This window comes from Bufo gargarizans, chromosome 5, assembly GCF_014858855.1.
Source record: "Bufo gargarizans isolate SCDJY-AF-19 chromosome 5, ASM1485885v1, whole genome shotgun sequence".
Lineage (NCBI taxonomy): Eukaryota > Metazoa > Chordata > Amphibia > Anura > Bufonidae > Bufo > Bufo gargarizans.
This window is the reverse complement of record NC_058084.1, coordinates 248,636,630-248,655,961: the sequence shown is the minus strand read 5'-3', so window position 1 is coordinate 248,655,961 and position 19,332 is coordinate 248,636,630. Positions and strand designations below refer to the sequence as shown.

At 42.3% G+C, this 19,332-nt stretch overlaps 1 protein-coding gene across 3 annotated transcripts in view; it reads left to right on the top strand.

The window, feature by feature from the left end:
- BAG1 (BAG cochaperone 1) overlaps positions 1–19,332 on the top strand; it is a 240,109-nt gene that overhangs the window by 32,876 nt on the left and 187,901 nt on the right. For all 3 annotated transcript variants that reach the window (XM_044294527.1, XM_044294525.1, XM_044294526.1), the window contains one exon: positions 13,235–13,363. In XM_044294527.1, the coding sequence (XP_044150462.1) occupies positions 13,235–13,363 (129 nt within the window). The remainder of the gene's footprint in view (positions 1–13,234; positions 13,364–19,332) is intronic.

The following is a 19,332-nucleotide window of genomic DNA, read 5'->3' as shown; positions in this document are numbered from 1 at the left end:
CAGCGGGATTATTTACCCCACAACTAAGCTCTCCACGACAGCCGAGAGACGGCAGACAGCCCGGTCCATGAAAAACCAGGGGAACCTGGACTTTTACCTGGGGAAAGGCAGCCCTCCCGGGGATACCTCACCACCCCGCCAGCATGGTCTCGGTGATCCAGAGGCCCAGAACAGCCCCAGGAGAGACATGGCGGCAGACTCCCCGGACACCACGTCTAGTCAGCTCCCACCTGCATCTTCAGGAACTCCGACCGTACATATGAGGTCCGGAGAAGCCCGGAGACCTTAGGTGGGGAGTCCACAGAAGCGCCGCCAATACACCAGCGCCATCTTCAAATTCGCCTACGGCGAGACAGGCGCTTCCGCGTCCGCAGCAGGCTGAGGAGATTCCAATAAGTGAGGTGAGCGACCACACTACCCTGACTATTCAGGCGATTCCAACTAACGATCAGCTTGCCTCAAGCAACCTGTTAAATGACATGCTGGTCCTTTTTAGCAAATCCATGCATAAGGACTTATCTTTCCTGGTCTGTCCACTCCAAGCAGCAGTAGTGGCTGTAAAGAACAGACTGGATCATATAGAATCCAAGATGGGGGACTTTGCTACCTCACATAACCAGCTCGTAGATGCCAATAATGATTTGTCAGAGAAAATAGACTGGCTTAAGCTTAAACCAAAAGTGGTTGACCTAGAGGACAGATCACGCCCAAATTCCCGGAGGTCCCTGAGGACATAGCGCCTAGTGATTTTACCCCTTATTTACAGAGCCTCATGACAGCCCAGATCTCTCTCCCCATGATCTTACCCTGGATAGAGCACACAGGGTGATGAGGCCAAAGCATCTTCCTAGCACGTCACCGAGAGATGTTCTGGTGCATGTCCATTTTTTCCACATTAAAGAAGCGATACTGGTGGCTTCCAGGAAATTGCCCTTCCTGTACTGCCAGATCAAGGTCTTTGCAGACTTGTCAGCTATTACCCTTCAACAGCGCCGATCTCTCAGCGCATTCACCACTGCTCTACGGCGTAATTCTATCCCATACAGATGGGGATTCCCGACCAAAGTCCTGATCCACTACCAGGGAGCCGTTCATGTTATCACCTCCTTAGAATCTGGGAAGAAGCTTCTAGACTCTTGGAACATCATGATGGAGGTCCCGGACCAAGGCCATAGCCCTTCGGCTCCCCTGGACTCTGGATGGCAACTAGTGTCCCAGAAGAGGAAAACCCACCGTTGATAGGAGAGTGTGGGATCCACAGATGCACTGTTGGTAATAGTAGTGCTGTGCAGTCCTTCCCGGCCAAGAGCCGAGGTTTTTGCCCTACCGAATGATTTGCGGCATCACATGCCGATTTATTGTTCGTCCTTTGTTAGTTTTTTTTATCTGAGTTATGCGGATTTGTGTTCTTTGTATGTTCTGTTACTCGGTACACTTACAGGATGGGCCGTCAGCTGGCTTTATTGTCAAGAGCTACCCTTACTCACAATGCTTTATGTCTCAATGGTATGTTGTTCCTCCACAGCATAGATATTTCTTCCTATTGTCTTTAAAGTAGTTGCCATAAATACTAAGGGCTTGAACAGCCCATTCAAGAGGTCTATGTTGTGGAAGGAGACAAGGGCTCTGGGAGGGGATATCATATGCGCAACTGAGACACACCTGTTGAAAGAAGATGCCCATAGACTCAAAAATGCTCACTTCCCCCATATTTTCCACTCCCGTTATACAAGAAAACAGAGGGGTGTGATGGTCGCAATCAAAGATTCAGTGGTGTTTCAGTTGTCCAGATCTATGGAAGACCAGAATGGTAGTTTTATTATCCTGATAGCGTCCATAAATAATGTGACCTATACGATGGTATTTGTATATGTTCCAAATAAGCACCAATTGCACTTTTTACGTAAGTTAATGAATAAGGTGAACGCAGTCAAGAAGGGCTTGGTCCTCTGGGGGGGAGATTTTAACTCTGTATCAGATCCTCACATGGACTCGACAACCAAAACTAGAGCTCAGCCTGAGTCTCAACCCCCTTTTACTGAATGAAGACCTCTATGATGTCTGGAGGCTCCATCACGACAGAGAAAAAGATTATTCGTTCTTTTCAAATGCCCACCAAACCTACTCCAGAATAGATATTTTTCTAGTTGACCGACACCTCTTGAGGAATGCCACGTACTCTTCCATAGAACTAATCACATGGTCTGACCATGCACCTATCACTTTGACCATTAGTGAAACTATCAACAGACCCCCCTACTCCCCCGGCGCAATAATACGTTCCTGTTGGAACACCCCAAATACAAATTGACATTGCAAGAGGGACTAGTGAAATTTTTCTGCGTAAATGATGGCTCTGTATCAAGCCCCTTCTCCCTATGGAATGCTCACAAAGCATTCATGCGGGGGTTGTTTATAAAGTCTGGATGTAGGGCAAAAAGAGACAGAGAAGAGCGCATAAGCGCGCTAACCCAACAGATCAGATCCTTAGAATCCAGCAACAAGACTAGCCCTTCTGGTTCCATAGGGACCCAATTGCAGAACCTGCGCCTCCATTTAAAAGAATGTCCTGCCTCCTGCGCCTGCCTCCAATTAAAAGAATGTCTCCTCTATAAATATGAGAAACAACTAAAAACTTTTTTTTTTTTTTATATTGACAATTTTTATTGTTTTTTCCTTTTTCATATTCACAGTCATAGTAAAGAGCATTGACCAGTATACAGTATAAAAAGTTATACATATATGATAACTGTAATCAACAGGCATAAGTACAGATTGCATTAATAAACGCAGAGAGAGGCCTATAAGGCCTCATAAAGGCATTTGTCAAATAAAGGTGAACAATAATACAAACATAAATTAACTTTGTGACAGGGTACTAAGATAGAGCCGACATGGTGCAAGTATGAGAACCATTAGAGTGAAAAACAAGGTATTGGCCCAGGAACAGAGGAGTAGTGAAAGTGAGTTAAGAGAAATTTCTATAGGCTCTCCATGGGGACCATGTCTGGAGAAAAGTGTGTCTGGTGCGAGATTCCCAATGAGAGATCTCTTCCATTCTGTAGATCTGATCAACTCTGCTGATCCATTGATCCAGACTAGGAACCGTGGAAGACAACCAACAAGTCGGAAGTAGTAGTCTGGCAGCAGCTATCATGAGTGAGAAAAGTGAGGACTTAGATGAGTTAACCCCTCCTATACCTAAAGATAGCAGAGCCAAATCTGGTGAGCAAGAGAAGGAAGTCTGGCAGATTTGGTTACATAATTTGATTATGTTAAGCCACCACGGGTTGATTAGCTTGCATGACCACCAGATATGCAAAAACGAGCCTTTGGACTTGGAACAACGCCAGCACCTATCCGTGGCGCTAGGACTATATAGGCATGTCTTGTCTGGAGTTCTGTACCATCTCATAAGGATCTTATAGCTATTTTCTTGGATACGTACGCATCTGGATATCTTATGTGGGGTAAATTAAAGCTTTGGCAATTTCGAGAGGTGTCAGAGTTCGTTGGAGGTCTTTTTCCCACAATCCAATGACTGCGGGTTTGAGGGCTGTAGGGGGGGACATCAGGTTTTTATATATTGTGGAGATGATTCTAGGGGGATAGTTCCTGTTACTTATCAATCCTTCAAACCAGCAGGTAGTGTTGGAAGAAGGGGATTTTTTTGTGAGGAGAAGGGATTAGGATCTAATGAAGCTCATAAGGACAGGGTTGCAAACCTGTGTGTTTAGTACTTTACAAATTTCTAAATCTGAGAGTATACATCCGTTTGGGTCTAGGAGCTGAGAAACAGGAGTATCAAGGGATCTTAAAGCCAAAGGACAGCTATCTCTCAAGTCTTTAGGGGCCAGATTAATAACATCTCTTATCTGAAGAAGAGGGGAAGGCAGGTTTAAGACCTTAGAGTCAAGAGAGAAATTTCTCCAGACCTTCAATGTATTACGGATGAGAGGGTTTGGGATGGAGCCAGGTGGAGGAAGTGGTTTATCAGCTAGTAGGAGAGCCCTGATGGGGGAGGATAGAAAGGCATTCTCTATTATGGGCCAAGATTTATGGGGTGGATTTCTAATCCAGTCGACTACTCGAGAGAGTTGAATGGCCTTCATCAACTAAAAACTATTTGCGCAACATATTATGCGCAATATAATAAGTCAGGGAAATGACTAGCCCGTAGATTGAAGGAAAGATCCGCCAAGGATAAGACCCCCTTCATTATGTCAAAATAGACAGGTAAAAAGATAATGGACTGAATGCATACTACAAAACATTCCAAAAGGAACTTTCCCCATATTTATGCCAGATTTTCCGTCAAATGGTGAACACAAGCTGTCCCCCGAAAGAGATGTTAGAAGCGACAATAGTTACTATACCTAAAACTGAACCCCCTTCGAACGACACAAATAAATATCGCCCGATATCGCTCCTAAACACTGATGGAAAAATATATGCGAAAATCCTGGCGAACCGTCTGGCCCCTTACATCTCAACCCTCACCCATGCAGACCAGGTGGGATTTGTAAGAGGCAGACAATTACAGGGCAATTACAGACACACTTTAAATATACTGGACTATGTGCAGAGAGTGAAAATCCCTGCTTTGCTGGTCACCTTAGATGCCGAGAAGGCGTTCGACCGCATTAATTGGCCGTTTGCCTTTGCGGTCCTATCGAGAATGGTATTCTCTGGGGGCATCCTGGCGTCTATCAAAGCGTTGTATACCCAACCCAGTGCGAGGGTTTGGGTCAATGGGGCGTTATCAGACCCATTTGACATTTCCAATGGTACCCGCCAGGGCTGCCCTCTATCCCCCTTGATATTCATTCTGACAATTGAGCCACTAGCTCAAGCCTTGCAACAGTGCTCGGAGATAACAGGCATTAATATAGGAGATAAAGAACACACGGTTAGCTTATACGCCGACGACATTATTTTGACATTGACGAACCCCCAGAAATCTCTTACAGCCCGCTATCAACATTATATTTCAATTTGGAGACCTCTCCTTCTATAAACTTAACGCTGCTAAATCCCATGCCCTTCCAATAAATATCCCTCCTGATCGGGTAAAAACACTTAAAGATGTCTTTGACCTAGACTGGCAGGATAGCCAAATTGATTATTTAGGGATAAAGTTGACAGCATCATTCACAAACCTATACGCTACGAATTATGTCCCATTCCTAGGAACATTGGAGAAAGACCTCTCCAACCTAGCCAAATAGGAGACATCTTGGGTGGGTCGCATCGCATCGTTTCAGATGTTTATACTTCCCAAACTTTTGTATCTATTTAAGACATTATCTATTACCCCACCGACCACTTTCTTTAAGAAATGCACTACGCTGATCAATAGGTTAGTCTGGAAGGAACGCAGACCTAGGTTAGCGATTACGATAATGCAGAGGGACAGGCGTCGAGGAGGGCTAGGCCGCCTGCATATCTATGAATACTTTCTGGCCTCGCAAATCTCGCAGCTAAGAGAATGGTGGATGGACAACCACTCCAAACAATGGGTACATATGAAAGCTACACTATCCTCGGTAAGCAGCCTCGGGTCTCTTTTGTTAGTGGCTCTCCATCCAACATTCCACCGACCATCCTTCCTGACGCTGGTATCCATAGCACTAAACAATTGGTCCCAATTTCACAAATTGTGCCCTCAGGTGTCCAGACCCTTCCCACCCTCTACTCCTATAACTGTGCTTAACCACCTAATCCCCAACATTACGGTCTCGCCCTGGGTGACAAATGGTTTAGACCTCCTCTCAAAGCTATTCACATCAGACACCCTTTGTTCTTTTGATTACCTACACGAGAAATTCCAGATACCAAATACAGATTTCTATAAATACTTGTGTATTAGACACTTCCCCACAGCTAACAGCTAACTCGCCCTTCAAACTGCTGGGCAATCAGGAAGTGTTCAAATTCTGGTCACTTGCCCCGCCATATTGTACAGGCCTTCGCCCCTTGTACATGATGCTCAGAGACAAAGGTTCCTTTACTAAAACGACCCCTCTGCACACCTGGGAAAAAGACCTGGGACTAACGTTTTCAGATGAGCAGTGGTCCTCAGCTTTTACCTTTTATCTCCAAAAACCTTAGATGTGCTTTGCATTATGAATCACTGATAAAAACTACATTGAGATGGTATTACTCCCGACCGCTTATGCCCGACCGGGGCTGCGGTCAGAGAGGCACACAATACCATATTCTATGGTCTTGTCCACTGTTACAGGGTATATGGGGCGCCATTTTCTCTCTCGCTTTGGACCTACTGCGTAGCCAGCTCTCGCCTTCTCCCTCATTGGCCCTTCTCTACATTGATCTGGATAAAATACCTATCGATGTTAGGGTGGTGTTGGGGCATCTTTTTCTTTCAACCAAACTGGCTATTACTCAGAACTGGAAATCCTAAAATATCCCCTGCTTAACGGATATCACCCGCAAGCTTAACTCCACTTATATACATGAAAAAATGATAGCGAGGGCTGGACACTGATCCGCAGCATTTGAGAGGAGGTGGGGTTCTTGGAGATGCTCCCGCTTGCATTACAATCCCCTAACTGATCTTGCTTTATCTGTTAAGTAAATGCTCGATGCACAAAGCAATGCCTATATATGTGACTATCCTATGTATGTACTGAATGTTATTTGTCTTCGTAAGCTACTTTCACACTAGCGTTCGGGTGTCCGCTTGTGAGCTCCGTTTGAAGGGGCTCACAAGCGGCCCCGAACGCATCCGTCCAGCCCTAATGCATTCTGAGTGGATGCGGATCCGCTCAGTCTTCCTTCAATCTACGGGCTAGTCATTTCCCTGACTTATTATATTGCGCATAATATGTTGCGCAAATACACCGTCTGTATTATATGAGCCGATCCGTCTCAGACGGATCCGCTCTGAACGCAAGTGTGAAAGTAGCCTTATTTGTCTGTTTTTGACTATCCACTGATATACATGTAATACGGTTAAGTTGGCGCTGCCAATGTGGCTATGTAAAGCGCTGACTTTGTAACTGTTCATTGAAGATCACTCGTATGTCTAAAAGTCAATAAAAACATATTGATTTAAAAAAAAAAAAGGCGATTTCTCAGCATCCATAGCTCTGTCTCAGGATATAATAGGGAAAGATATACAAATAAGATCCGACAATACAACGGTAGTAGCCTACCTAAATCATCAGGGAGGAACAAGGAGCGAAAGTCTGGGCCAATTGGCAGAATTTTTTTTCTCGTGGGCAGAAAGTCACGTAAATTCCCTATCAGCAGTACATCTCAAGGGATCTTTAAACGTGAAAGCGGACTTCTTAAGTCGGATATCTCTAAAATCAACAGAATGGAGCCTGGAGAAGCAGGTCTTTACACAAATAACCTCAATGTGGGGGACTCCGCAAGTAGACCTTTTTGCTACAGCACAAAATACAAAACTCAAAAAGTTCTTCTCTTTAAATCCCTTTGACGGAAACATAGGGGTGGATGCGCTGGCACAATAGTGGGAATTACGCCTAGCGTATGCTTTTCCTCCCCTATTGTTAATTCCTGACAAGAAAGGGCTCATGTAATACTGATAGCCCCACTATGGACAAAAAACCTACTGGTCCAAGGTCCAATCTGTCTCTCCCGGGTAGAGAAACTACATCTGGCTGCCTGGAATCTGAAAGGTTAACTTTAAAAGACAAGGGACTTTCAGATGATATACAAACCGGATTCCCAAAAAGTTGGGACACTATACAAATCGTGAATAAAAACTGAATGCAATTATGTGGAGGTGCCAACTTCTAATATTTTATTCAGAATAGAACATAAATCACGGAACAAAAGTTTAAACTGAGAAAATGTACCATTTTAAGGGAAAAATATGTTGAATCAGAATTTCATGGTGTCAACAAATCCCCAAAAAGTTGGGACAAGGCCATTTTCACCACTGTGTGGCATCTCCCCTTCTTCTTATAACACTCAACAGACATCTGGGGACCGAGCAGACCAGTTTCTCAAGTTTAGAAATAGGAATGCTCTCCCATTCTTGTCTAATACAGGCCTCTAACTGTTCAATCGTCTTGGGCCTTCTTTGTTGCACCTTCCTCTTTATGATGCGCCAAATGTTCTCTATAGGTGAAAGATCTGGACTGCAGACTGGCCATTTCAGTACCCGGATCCTTCTCCTACGCAGCCATGATGTTGTGATTGATGCAGAATGTGGGCTGGTATTATCTTGTTGAAAAATGCAGGGTCTTCCCTGAAAGAGATGACGTCTGGATGGGAGCATATGTTGTTCTAGAACCTGAATATATTTTTCTGCATTGATGGTGCCTTTCCAGACATGCAAGCTGCCCATGCCACACACACTCATGCAACCCCATACCATCAGAGATGCAGGCTTCTGAACTGAGCGTTGATAACAAATTGGGTTGTCCTTGTCCTCTTTGGTCCGGATGACATGGCGTCCCAGATTTCCAAAAAGGACTTTGAATCGTGACTTGTCTGACCACAGAACAGTCTTCCATTTTGCCACACTCCGTTTTAAATGATCCCTGGCCCAGTCAGGTTGTGGATCTTGCTTAGAAATGGCTTCTTCTTTGCACTGTAGAGTTTCAGCTGGCAACGGCAGATGGCACGGTGGATTGTGTTCACGGACAATGGTTTCTGGAAGTATTCCTGAGCCCATTCTGTGATTTCCTTTACAGTAGCATTCCTGTTTGTGTTGCAGTATCGTTTAGGGGCCCGGAGATCACGGGCATCCAGTATGGTTTTACGGCCTTGACCCTTACGCACAGAGATTGTTCCAGATTCTCTGAATCTTCGGATGAAGTTATGCACAGTTGATGAGGATAGATGCAAAGTCTTTGCAATTTTTCACTGGGTAACACCTTTCTGATATTGTTCCACTATCTTTCTGCGCAACATTGTGGGAATTGGTGATCCTCTACCCATCTTGGCTTCTGAGAGACACTGCCACTCTGAGAAGCTCTTTTTATACCCAATCGTGTTGCCAATTGACCTAATTAGTGTTAATTGGTCTTCCAGCTCTTCGTTATGCTCAAATTTACTTTTTCCAGCCTTATTGCTACTTGTCCCAACTTTTTGGGGATTTGTTGACACCGTGAAAATTTGAATCAACGTATTTTTCCTTTAAAATGATACATTTGCTTGTATTAAACGTTTGATCTGTCATCTACGTTCTATTGCAAATAAAATATTGACATTTGCCATCTCCACATCATTGCATTTAGTTTTTATTCACAATTTGTTTAGTGTCCCAACTTTTTGGGAATCCGGTTTGTAATAAATACAATGGCGACTAGCAGAAAGGTAGTGACCTAAAAAATTTATTCCAGAGTCTGGTCAAAATTTTGTGCCTGGTGTTCTCAATCTAAAAATTCATGCCAGATTTTTTCCATTCAGACAGTATTAGGATTCTTACAATCTCGTTTTGACAAAGGGTTATGTCCTAATACTTTTAAGGGTGCATGTATCAGCACTGAGTTTAGTTTTTTTATATAAAAATCGCAGACCACCCTTGGATCATCAGGTTTTTGAAAGGAGCAGATAGATTGAAACCCTTTTTTAGACCTTATGTCTCTCCTTGGGACCTTAATCTGGTCTTTTCAGGGTTAACGCTAGCCACCTTTTGAACCTATGTTTCCGTCAAAGGGATTTAAAGAGAAGAACTTTTTGAGTTTTGTATTTTGTGCTGTAGCAAAAAGGTCTACTTGCGGAGTCCCCCACATTGAGGTTATTTGTGTAAAGACCTGTCAGATGTGTCCTTAAAATATATCACACTAAAGGTATTGTTTTTAGTGGCTATCACATCAGCTCGCAGAATTTGCGAGATTCAGGCACTGAAGATAGTGGAACCTTTTCTCATGATATTTCCAGACAGAATGGTGTTTAGGTTGGATGCTTCCTTCCTACCTAAAGTGGTTACCAATTTTCATAGACGGGAGGAGATTGTGGTTCCTTCCTTTTGTCCCGATCCAAAATCCGAAGGTGAAGAAAAATTTCACAAACTTGATGTGTGCAGAGCCATCTTAGTATTTAGAGGCCACAAAGGATTTGTTTGTCCAATTCCAGGGAAAATGTAAAGGTCATAGATCCAGCAAAGACTCCTTAGCCAGGTGGATTAAGTCGGCAATATTAGAAACTTACTACTTTATGGGGGTTTCTCCGCCCAAAAAATTCAAAGCCCATTCCACAAGATTGATTTCCACTTTATGGGCAGAAAAGGCTAATGTTTTAATAGAACAGATTTGTAGTGCAGCAACATGGTCAAACCCTCATACCTTTTATAAAGCATTATAGGGTAGAAGCCATTGTCCCTCCCTAGGATAGTATTAATCTGATATATCTCATGGTATGCCGTCATGGAGGATGCCGTCATGCAGTCTTTATATTTATGTATTTGTTTTTATTGTTATTTTTTTCAAGGAACTTGGATTATTAATGCTATTACTATATATAGTTCTGGCTTGGACATCTAAATACATGGATGGGAGAGTGATGCACCCTTATGGGGGATGGGAGGCGGTTCGCTGGGATTTCCTGGCAACGCCAAATTCCTCCTAAATGAACATTGATGGATCAGTAATGTGACCTGTCACTGTTGGGTGACACCCTTTCTCTACCTTTTGTATTGTTTCTATATAGCCATCATAATGGGTTGACAAGACGCTGAATCTAGTGCTCTTATATGCATTGTCATGTAGATCGCAGGTTGGTAGTGTCCTAGACCCTGATATCAGTATAAGATTCTTTAATAAATCATATCAGTAGAATCCTGTTCCTTGTATCTGCTGCTATCCATTTACACGACTACGATTACGTGGTGACTGATGGGCGGCCCCTGCTACGGTCTGGACATGCGCATACTAATTGCGGGGCTGTCTCAGCCATCTTGGTTGTGGTTGCCAGTCAGTCCCCAGACGCCGGAGGAATCGCGAGATTTGTTCCTCTCGCGCATGCGCGGTTACTGAATGGGAACGCCGCGGAGCACGCGATGTATGCTGTATACAGTTACCCAGCTGACAGTGAGTTTTTAATTTCACGTGATTAGGGTATTCACCTGCACCTATTAAGACCTTTTTCACATAATGGAAAGGATGTTGTATTAATGATGTATTATTTATATGTACTGTACTTGCCAAATTGTGGCGGTCTTTTATATGAATTTATGCAACCGTATGTATCACTATATTTATGAGTTCTGACTGTATTTTATTTAATTGATGTTAATTTATGTGCCTGTATAAAGCATGCTTGTAACACATGTGCACTAGGCTTGATAAAGACAGCAACAAGCTGTTGAAACGTCGCTTGACTTTGGGTTAATAAACCACACGTTTTCTCTTCTATTATATACACAAAAACTGTTATAAAAAAAATAGGTATTAGGTATGTGTGCAAAAAAATAAAAAAACATATACATTTTATATATATATATATATATATATATATATATTAGAGAGAACAGGACTGCACTCCAAGTTGTGATGCAACCAAAGTAGTTTTATTCACCCATGTTATGGCATATCTTGCAAGATATGCCATAACATGGGTGAATAAAACTACTTTGGTTGCATCACAACTTGGAGTGCAGTCCTGTTCTCTCTATTATATTATTGGGGATTGCCGTTGCCCCCTCTTGGATTTTGCACCCACTCTTCAGGCTGGTGCTCCCGCTGGACTTTCTTTTTCTATATATATATATATATATATATATATATATATATATATATATATAAATAGATAGATAGATTCTCTAGGCCAGTCAGCCTCAAACTGCGGCCCTCCAGCTGTTGTAAAACTACAACTCCCACAATGCCCTGCTGTAGGCTGTTCGGGCATTCTGGGAGTTGTAGTTTTGCAACAGCTGGAGGGCCGCAGTTTGAGGATGCCTGCTCTAGGCTGTCGGTCCAGAAGACACTGAGGATATGCTGGAGGAGGGTCTATTTTATACTTCCTGTCCCTACCTGGTTGGAGGCAGGTCATCTCATGGTATGCCATCAATGGGGATTCATGAAAAGGAAATTACTGGTAAGTAATATGTTTTTTTTTTCATGATGTCTTGTTCTTAAAGGGGTTGTGCAGAATTAGAAAAACAGGGCTACCTTCTACTAGTAACAGGACCACAGCTATCCATAGATTGTCTACCTACGCATTATTTAACCCCATATGGACAGGCCAAGTTTTATTTTTTAGTTTTCTTACTCTCATTCCGAGAGCCTTATTTTTATATTTTTATTTTCTGTTCACATATAAGGTCTTAGTGTTTGCATGACAAGTTGTAGTTTGTAATAGCAGTATTGAATTTACCATATCTTGTATCGAAATTTGGGGTGAAATAAAAAAACTATTCCACCATGGTGTTTTTTGTTTTGATATTACAGCGTTCACTGTGTGCTAAATAAGACATGACTTCCTTATTCTGTGTGTCGGCACAATTAGAGCAATATCAAAAATGTATAGTTTAAATAGTAGAATACTATTGCAATCTTTGGGATTTTCACAGCCACGGCTTTTCATTCATTTAGCCATTACAGCCCTGGGAACCTTCACTAGGCCCCAGGCTGTCTTGGCAACTGTTTGGAGCCCCATGATTTTTCTGTGAGACGACAGAGGGAGCTATTGAGAGCAGTATCTAAGGGGTTAAATTACCAGGTTTGGCATCCCTGCTGGCGGGAGACTTCACCCTATGCAGATTGAGCAAGCGAGCTTGCTTCATTCAACCACTTGACTCTAATGATGTACGTGATGAGGGTCTTTTTTCTGTAAAAAATATTTTTTAATAAGTTCCTGCAGCATGGCCCCTGACACAGAAGATTCATACTTACCTGGTCCGTGCCGCTGTGTTCTCTCCATCTCTGCACTGTTTATATCCGGCTGACTAAAGGCATGGTCACAGTAAGTGACTGGTTTCAGCGGTGGTGTGGCCACAATCAGTACATCACCGTTGAAGTAAGTTATTGGATGAAGGGAGCATGTGACCATGCCCATAGCGAGCCAGATGTAAACAGTGCCGGGACCAGAAAGGAGCAGGCAAGTATGAATCTTCTGTTTCAGGGACCATGCTGCAAGAACTTTTTAATAATCAATTAACTGGAAAACCCCTTTCGTGCTTTACTGTGATTGCATCCGCTGCCATTTATGGCTAGAAAACGTACTGTTCAGTGTGACACCCTAGATTTATGTCCTTTATGGCTACATATCTCAGCATTTCCCCCCCCCCCCCCAGGAAGTGAAAAGCACAAACTTCAAGTTGAGGCTGAAGAGGATCACAATGAGCCCACTCTTCAGGACATGGCATTGTCTGTGGAGAAAGTCACTGGGGTACCACTTGCTTCACAGAAACTTATATACAAAGGTAAATTGCTAATATGCAATATGGTTTGTTTGCTAGAACTGCATGTAATGATATTAGGATTGCAGAAGAGTGGATAAAGTCCCCCATTCACATTATTGTATTGTTGGCCGTACCCGCCATCTTCTTCAGCTGACAGTGTTATGTGTATGGATATCTACCTACCCTCCCCCAACAGATGATGATGTGGGAGAGAATGATTGTGTTTTTCACTTCACCTTTTTTTTTACCAAGAGAATCCTCCACCAGAGATGTCTGGCAACTGTTCTCTTATCTTTCCATCAAGGGTGGATTGGGAATGTAATCCACCGGGAAAATTCCCGGCAGGCCGATTGCCTTTTACTGCGCCAGTGGCCGCCACCCTCTCTCTAATACAGATGGTAAGCCACTGGCGGACCTGTGCTGTCATTATCATACACTGGAAGAACAGTAACGCAGGGTTATTGGCCTGCAATGTGTATTACAGACTGTAACATCGCAGCCAGGGATGAGTTTGTCTATTCTCTTCAGTTCTGTAATCTGGATCAAAGAACCGTCAAGAAGCAGTGTTCCAGACACGGTCCTGCATTTTTTTTTAAAACATTCTGGCAGCGCTGACGCTACTTACTACTTGACAGGATCCTGATCTTCTCAAGAGTGCAGCATGCTCCAGCACTGCTGTCAGCTAACTGCCCGAAGTTGTTGCTCTCAGGGAGAATGAGACACTTTACAGGCCGTCTCCTCCCTCCTCTATGCTGTTCTGACTCTTCGCTCCGCAGTACTGGCACATTTGCCTCTGAAGCTAAAATGTCTGTGGGAGCACGATTTATAGCTCAATAAAGTACTAAACGTTGGAGCAATGCTGCCATCCGTTGTCCTTTTTCTTTTATTAGAGCATTGCAACAGACTGCTGTACTTTCATTACCTCATGTGAATATTAGTCATGTGTTATGTTGTTCCTACTGTACATATTATCAGTGACAAGAGTTACTGTCCCTTGCTTGTAGCCAGAAGTCCCACTACGTTTTTTCCAGAAGAGTAAAAATACTCCTCTAACCATTTTCACATCTACGTTGGAGGCTCTGTTGCAGATTCTGTCGAAAGACCACACAAAAAAGCCTTATATGCAGGACTTTTGTCTGGTAAAAAGACAGATCCTGTTCAATCATAGTCAGCAGAGTCTGTTCAGCTTTTCCCCCGTCAGTTAGGCCTACATTTTTATTTTTGCTCCCAATTTTTTTTTATTTTTTTTAATTTTTTTATTTTTTTTTTACAATGGAACTCTATAGTGACGTATGCTACAGTATGGCATCTGTCTGAGGCATCTGTTAATGTATAAGTTTTTGTGTATGTTCAAAGTATCACAAAATCCTAGCCTTACGTGCCCGATCCAGCACTTCTGTCATTTTTGTTGCTCTTCTCATCTGAGCAGAACAACAGAAATAAATAGCACTGGTGTGAACGTGGCCTAAGAGGTGGTTATTTATGCGGGGGAACCATTACTAATCTAATTAACATCGGGTAATTATAGCCAAGTGATAAAGTCCAGTCCAATTTAGCATATTTAACCCTGCACTTTATCACTTGGCTATAATAGCCTGCCTGCATTCACTACACACATCACACAAACTACACTACATGCATCAGTGTGTGATGTTTGTGTGGTGTAGTGTGTTATGTATGTGGTGCAGTGTATGGTGCATGTGGTGCAGTAATGATCACACACTGCTGTCACATTGATGTCTGTGGCTGTTTGTCAACACTGAGAAGTACTCTTCCGCTCCTCCACCGCCATGTTTCCTGGGGTCCTTGTCCAGTGTGCCTGCTCTCCTTACTGTAGAAACTCTGGGGAGCTGGCCCCTCCTCCCTCCAGTTCTCGCTGGCTTTCACTGCTGCTTGGCGCTGTATCGCTCCGGCGCCTGCCCAAACCAACCAATAGCAAAGCTCCTTACTGTATGGAGCTTTGCTATTGGTCATTTCAGGCATAGGCAGCATCGCTGCGCTGCCTGTGCCATTCCCTGCGCTGATGAATGTGGGGGAAAAGTCTAAGACATTTTGGTACGCCTCAGACTTTTTCAGGGACTAAGGCTAGTTTCACACGGGCGTGACGGATTTGATCCGGATGCGTTCAGGGTGTGTTCAGTGAAAATGCTGCGGTTTTGGCACTAAAACAAGTCAGTTTTGTCTGGGATTGCGTTTAGTTGTTCAGTTTTTTCCGCGCGGGTGCAATGCGTTTTGATGCGTTTTTCACGCGCGTGATAAAAAACTGAAGGTTTACAAACAACGTCTCTTAGCAACCATCAGTGAAAAACGCATCTCACCCGCACTTGCTTGCGGATGCAATGCGTTTTTCACGCAGCCCCATTCACTTCTATGGGGCCTGTCCTGCGTTACAAACGGAGAATATAGAACATGCTGCGATTTCAAAGCATTGCAGAAGTGATGCGTGAAAAAAAACGCTCATGTACACAGCCCCATTGAAATGAATGGTGCCGGATTCGGTGAGGGTACTATGCGTTCACGTCACGCATGGCACCCGCGCGGAAATCACACTCGTGTGAAAGGGACCTAATATAGCCTGAACAGGCGTCAATGACACTTGTACAGGCGTTATTGCGACCTCTGCTTGTAGCTGCTAGAAAGGTGGGAGAATGTCATTTAACCCCATTCAGGGTGCATTGATTTTCAATTTTTTCTATTAAATTTTTTACTTCCTGCCTTCCTGTTTTACTTTTCTCTTCTTATAGTTGCTTCAGAGCTAGCTTGTTTTTTTTGCTGGACAAGTTGTAATTTCTAATGGCACCATTTAATACAACATATAATGTGGGAAGCTAGAAGAAAATTCCACTTGGGGTGGAATTGGGAAAAAAATGCAATTTTACCACAGTTTTATGGGTTTTGTTTTTATAGAGTTTACTATGCGATAAATCACACCAGTTCCCTTCATTCTCTGGATCAGTATGATTACAGCGATACCACGTTTTTATAGTTTCTCTTGTTTTATTATTTAAAAAAAAGAAAAGCTTTGGAAAAAATGTTTTCTTTTCATTGCCATATTCTGACCCGTATAACTTTTTTATATTTACATCTACCAAATTTTGTGAAGGCTCATTTTTAGCGTGAAGATCTGCACTTTTTATTGATACCATTTTGGCATGTGTATGACTTTTTGATTGTTTTTTTCAATTTTTTGGGAAGATGAAGGGAATGGGCGAATTGGCCTTTTAGAATTTTTTTCTGACAATCCTTTTGCTGAAACGGATAAATATTTATTTATAGTATTGGCGTTTTCAGACACAGCAATGTCTATAATTTTTTCTATTATTATTTTGGGAAAAAAGGGAATGATTTAAACTTAATTTTTTTATTTTTAAAATTTTTTACTTTTTTAAGTCACCTTAGGTAACTATAACAAGCAGGCTTTAGATTGTCATTTCTATTCAGCAATGGATTTAGATTTTTGACGAATATAAACGTTTCTTATTCAATCCGGATGACATTGATGCTCTCATAAAAGTGATTAGAGCCACAATACAGATGGAGGTGCCTAAAAAGTATAAAGTTGGTGCAGAAAGAGATTTTTGAGGGGCTGGGGGGAAAAAGGAAATCTGTGTTCCCAGTTTCAGATATTAGTCAAAAGTTAATCGAATAAGAATGGGGAAAAAAAGATAAAGGATTGTTGAATTCCTATGGGTATTAAGAGGCGCTATATATATTTTTTTTATCTTTATTAAGCTTATAAAATTCTTACATAATCATTAACAAGCAGTTAATTTTGTTTTTAACTATAAAACAATATATAAACGACTTCATTATTTCTTACCAACCCGCCCTCCCTTTACTTGCTGCTTGCTACTCCCCTAGAAAATAAATAAAAAAATTAATTTCTTTCTTTTCCCCTTCCCGCCCATGGACCTCTGCTTACAAAAAACCCTCAACACCACAAACAGCAACTATTTTAGCCATTTATGCCATGTTCTGGCAAATCTATGTTTTTTCTTAATAGCTACTAAATGACATTCCTCTCTGACGAAATTCTAGTGAGATTCTCCCACTCCGTAACCGTGGTAGCAGCACTATCCCCCCAATGTCCAATAATGCACTTCCTATACCAGATTTACCCAAAATTTTGAAAAATTAGCAAATTTCAATTTCTCTACTTCTATAATACATTATAATACCTAAAAAAAAAAAAAATAGTTATGACTTTACATTCCTCATATGTCTACTTCATGTTTGGATCATTTTGGGAATGACATTTTAATATTTTGGGGATGTTACAAGTTTAGAAACAAATCTTGAAATTTGTCAGACATTTTCAAAAACCCACTTTTTAAGGACCAGTTCAGGTCTGAAGTCACTTTGTGAGGCTTACATAATAGAAACCACCCAAAAATTACCCCATTCTAGAAACTACACCCCTCAAGGTATTCAAAACTGATTTTTACAAACGTCGTTAACCCTTTAGGTGTTCCACAAGAGTTAATGGCAAATGGAGATAAAACTTCAGAATTAAAATTTTCCATTTTAATCAATTTTTTCCAGTAACTGTTATAGGGGATATTCATTTTTGGTATTTATGCAAATCTCAATAATTAATATTCATAAATAGGCGTGCATAGTCTAATGATAACCCCAAATATTTATGCCTGAATTAACAACAAATCGCTACTGATTGCCTTATGCTAATCTCTAAACTAGCTGCATGCGCCTTACTAAGGGCTCTTTCACATCTGCGTTATTGTCTTCCGGCATAGAGTTCCGTCGTCGGGGCTCTATGCCGGAAGAATACTGATCAGGATTATCCTAATGCATTCTGAATGGACAGTCCGTCCTTCAGGATGCATCAGGATGTCTTCCGTTCCGGAACGGAACGTTTTTTGGCCGCAGCAAATAGCGCAGCATGCTGCGCTTTTTGCTCCGGCCAAAAATCCGGAACACTTGCCGCAAGGCCGGATCTGAAATGAATGCCCATTGAAAGGCATTGATCCGGATCCAGCCTTAAGCTAAACGTCGTTTCGGCGCATTGCCGGATGCGACTTTTAGCTTTTTCTCAATGGTTACCATGGCTGCCGGGACGCTAAAGTCCTGGCAGCCATGGTAAAGTGTAGTGGGGAGCGGGGAGCAGCATACTTACCATCCGTGCGGCTCCCGGGGCGCTCCAGAGTGACGTCACATGATCCCATGCGCATGGGGCGCTCTGACGTCACTCTGGAGTGCCCCGGGAGCCGTACGGACTGTAAGTATGCTGCTCCCCGCTCCCCACTACTACTATGGCAACCAGGACTTTAATAGCGTCCTGGGTGCCATAGTAACACTGAAAGCATTTTGAAGACGGATCCGTCTTCAAATGCTTTCAGTACACTTGCGTTTTTCCGGATCCGGCGTGTAACTCCGGCAAGTGGAGTACACGCCGGATCCGGACAACGCAAGTGTGAAAGAGGCCTAACTACCGTCAGTAACCACACGTTACACCATACGTATAAATAACACAGTATTTATTAATCCTTACAGAACATCTCACACGTCATATACTAATAATACAATACCGGTAATACACTACAACTTATTGCTGCGGTGCCTTACTACTACAAAGGAATATATGTTTATAACTCATATATATATATATATATATATATATATATATATATATATATCAACGGAATATATATCTATATAGTTATAGCAGCGCACAGCAATAAGTACACACACTATAACAATACACTATTACGGTTCTAACTACACTAACACAGTCCCAAGTCTTCCCCAACATCTAACTACAATTGCAATAATACACATACATACACTTTACCAGCAGCCCACCCAATCCTGACAATACAGGGAGTGCAGAAATATTAGGCAACTTGTATTTTTGAGGATTAATTTTATTATTGAACAACAACCAATGAACCCAAAAAACTCATTAATATCAAAGCTGAATATTTTTGGAAGTAGTTTTTAGTTTGTTTTTAGTTTTAGCTATTTTAGGGGGA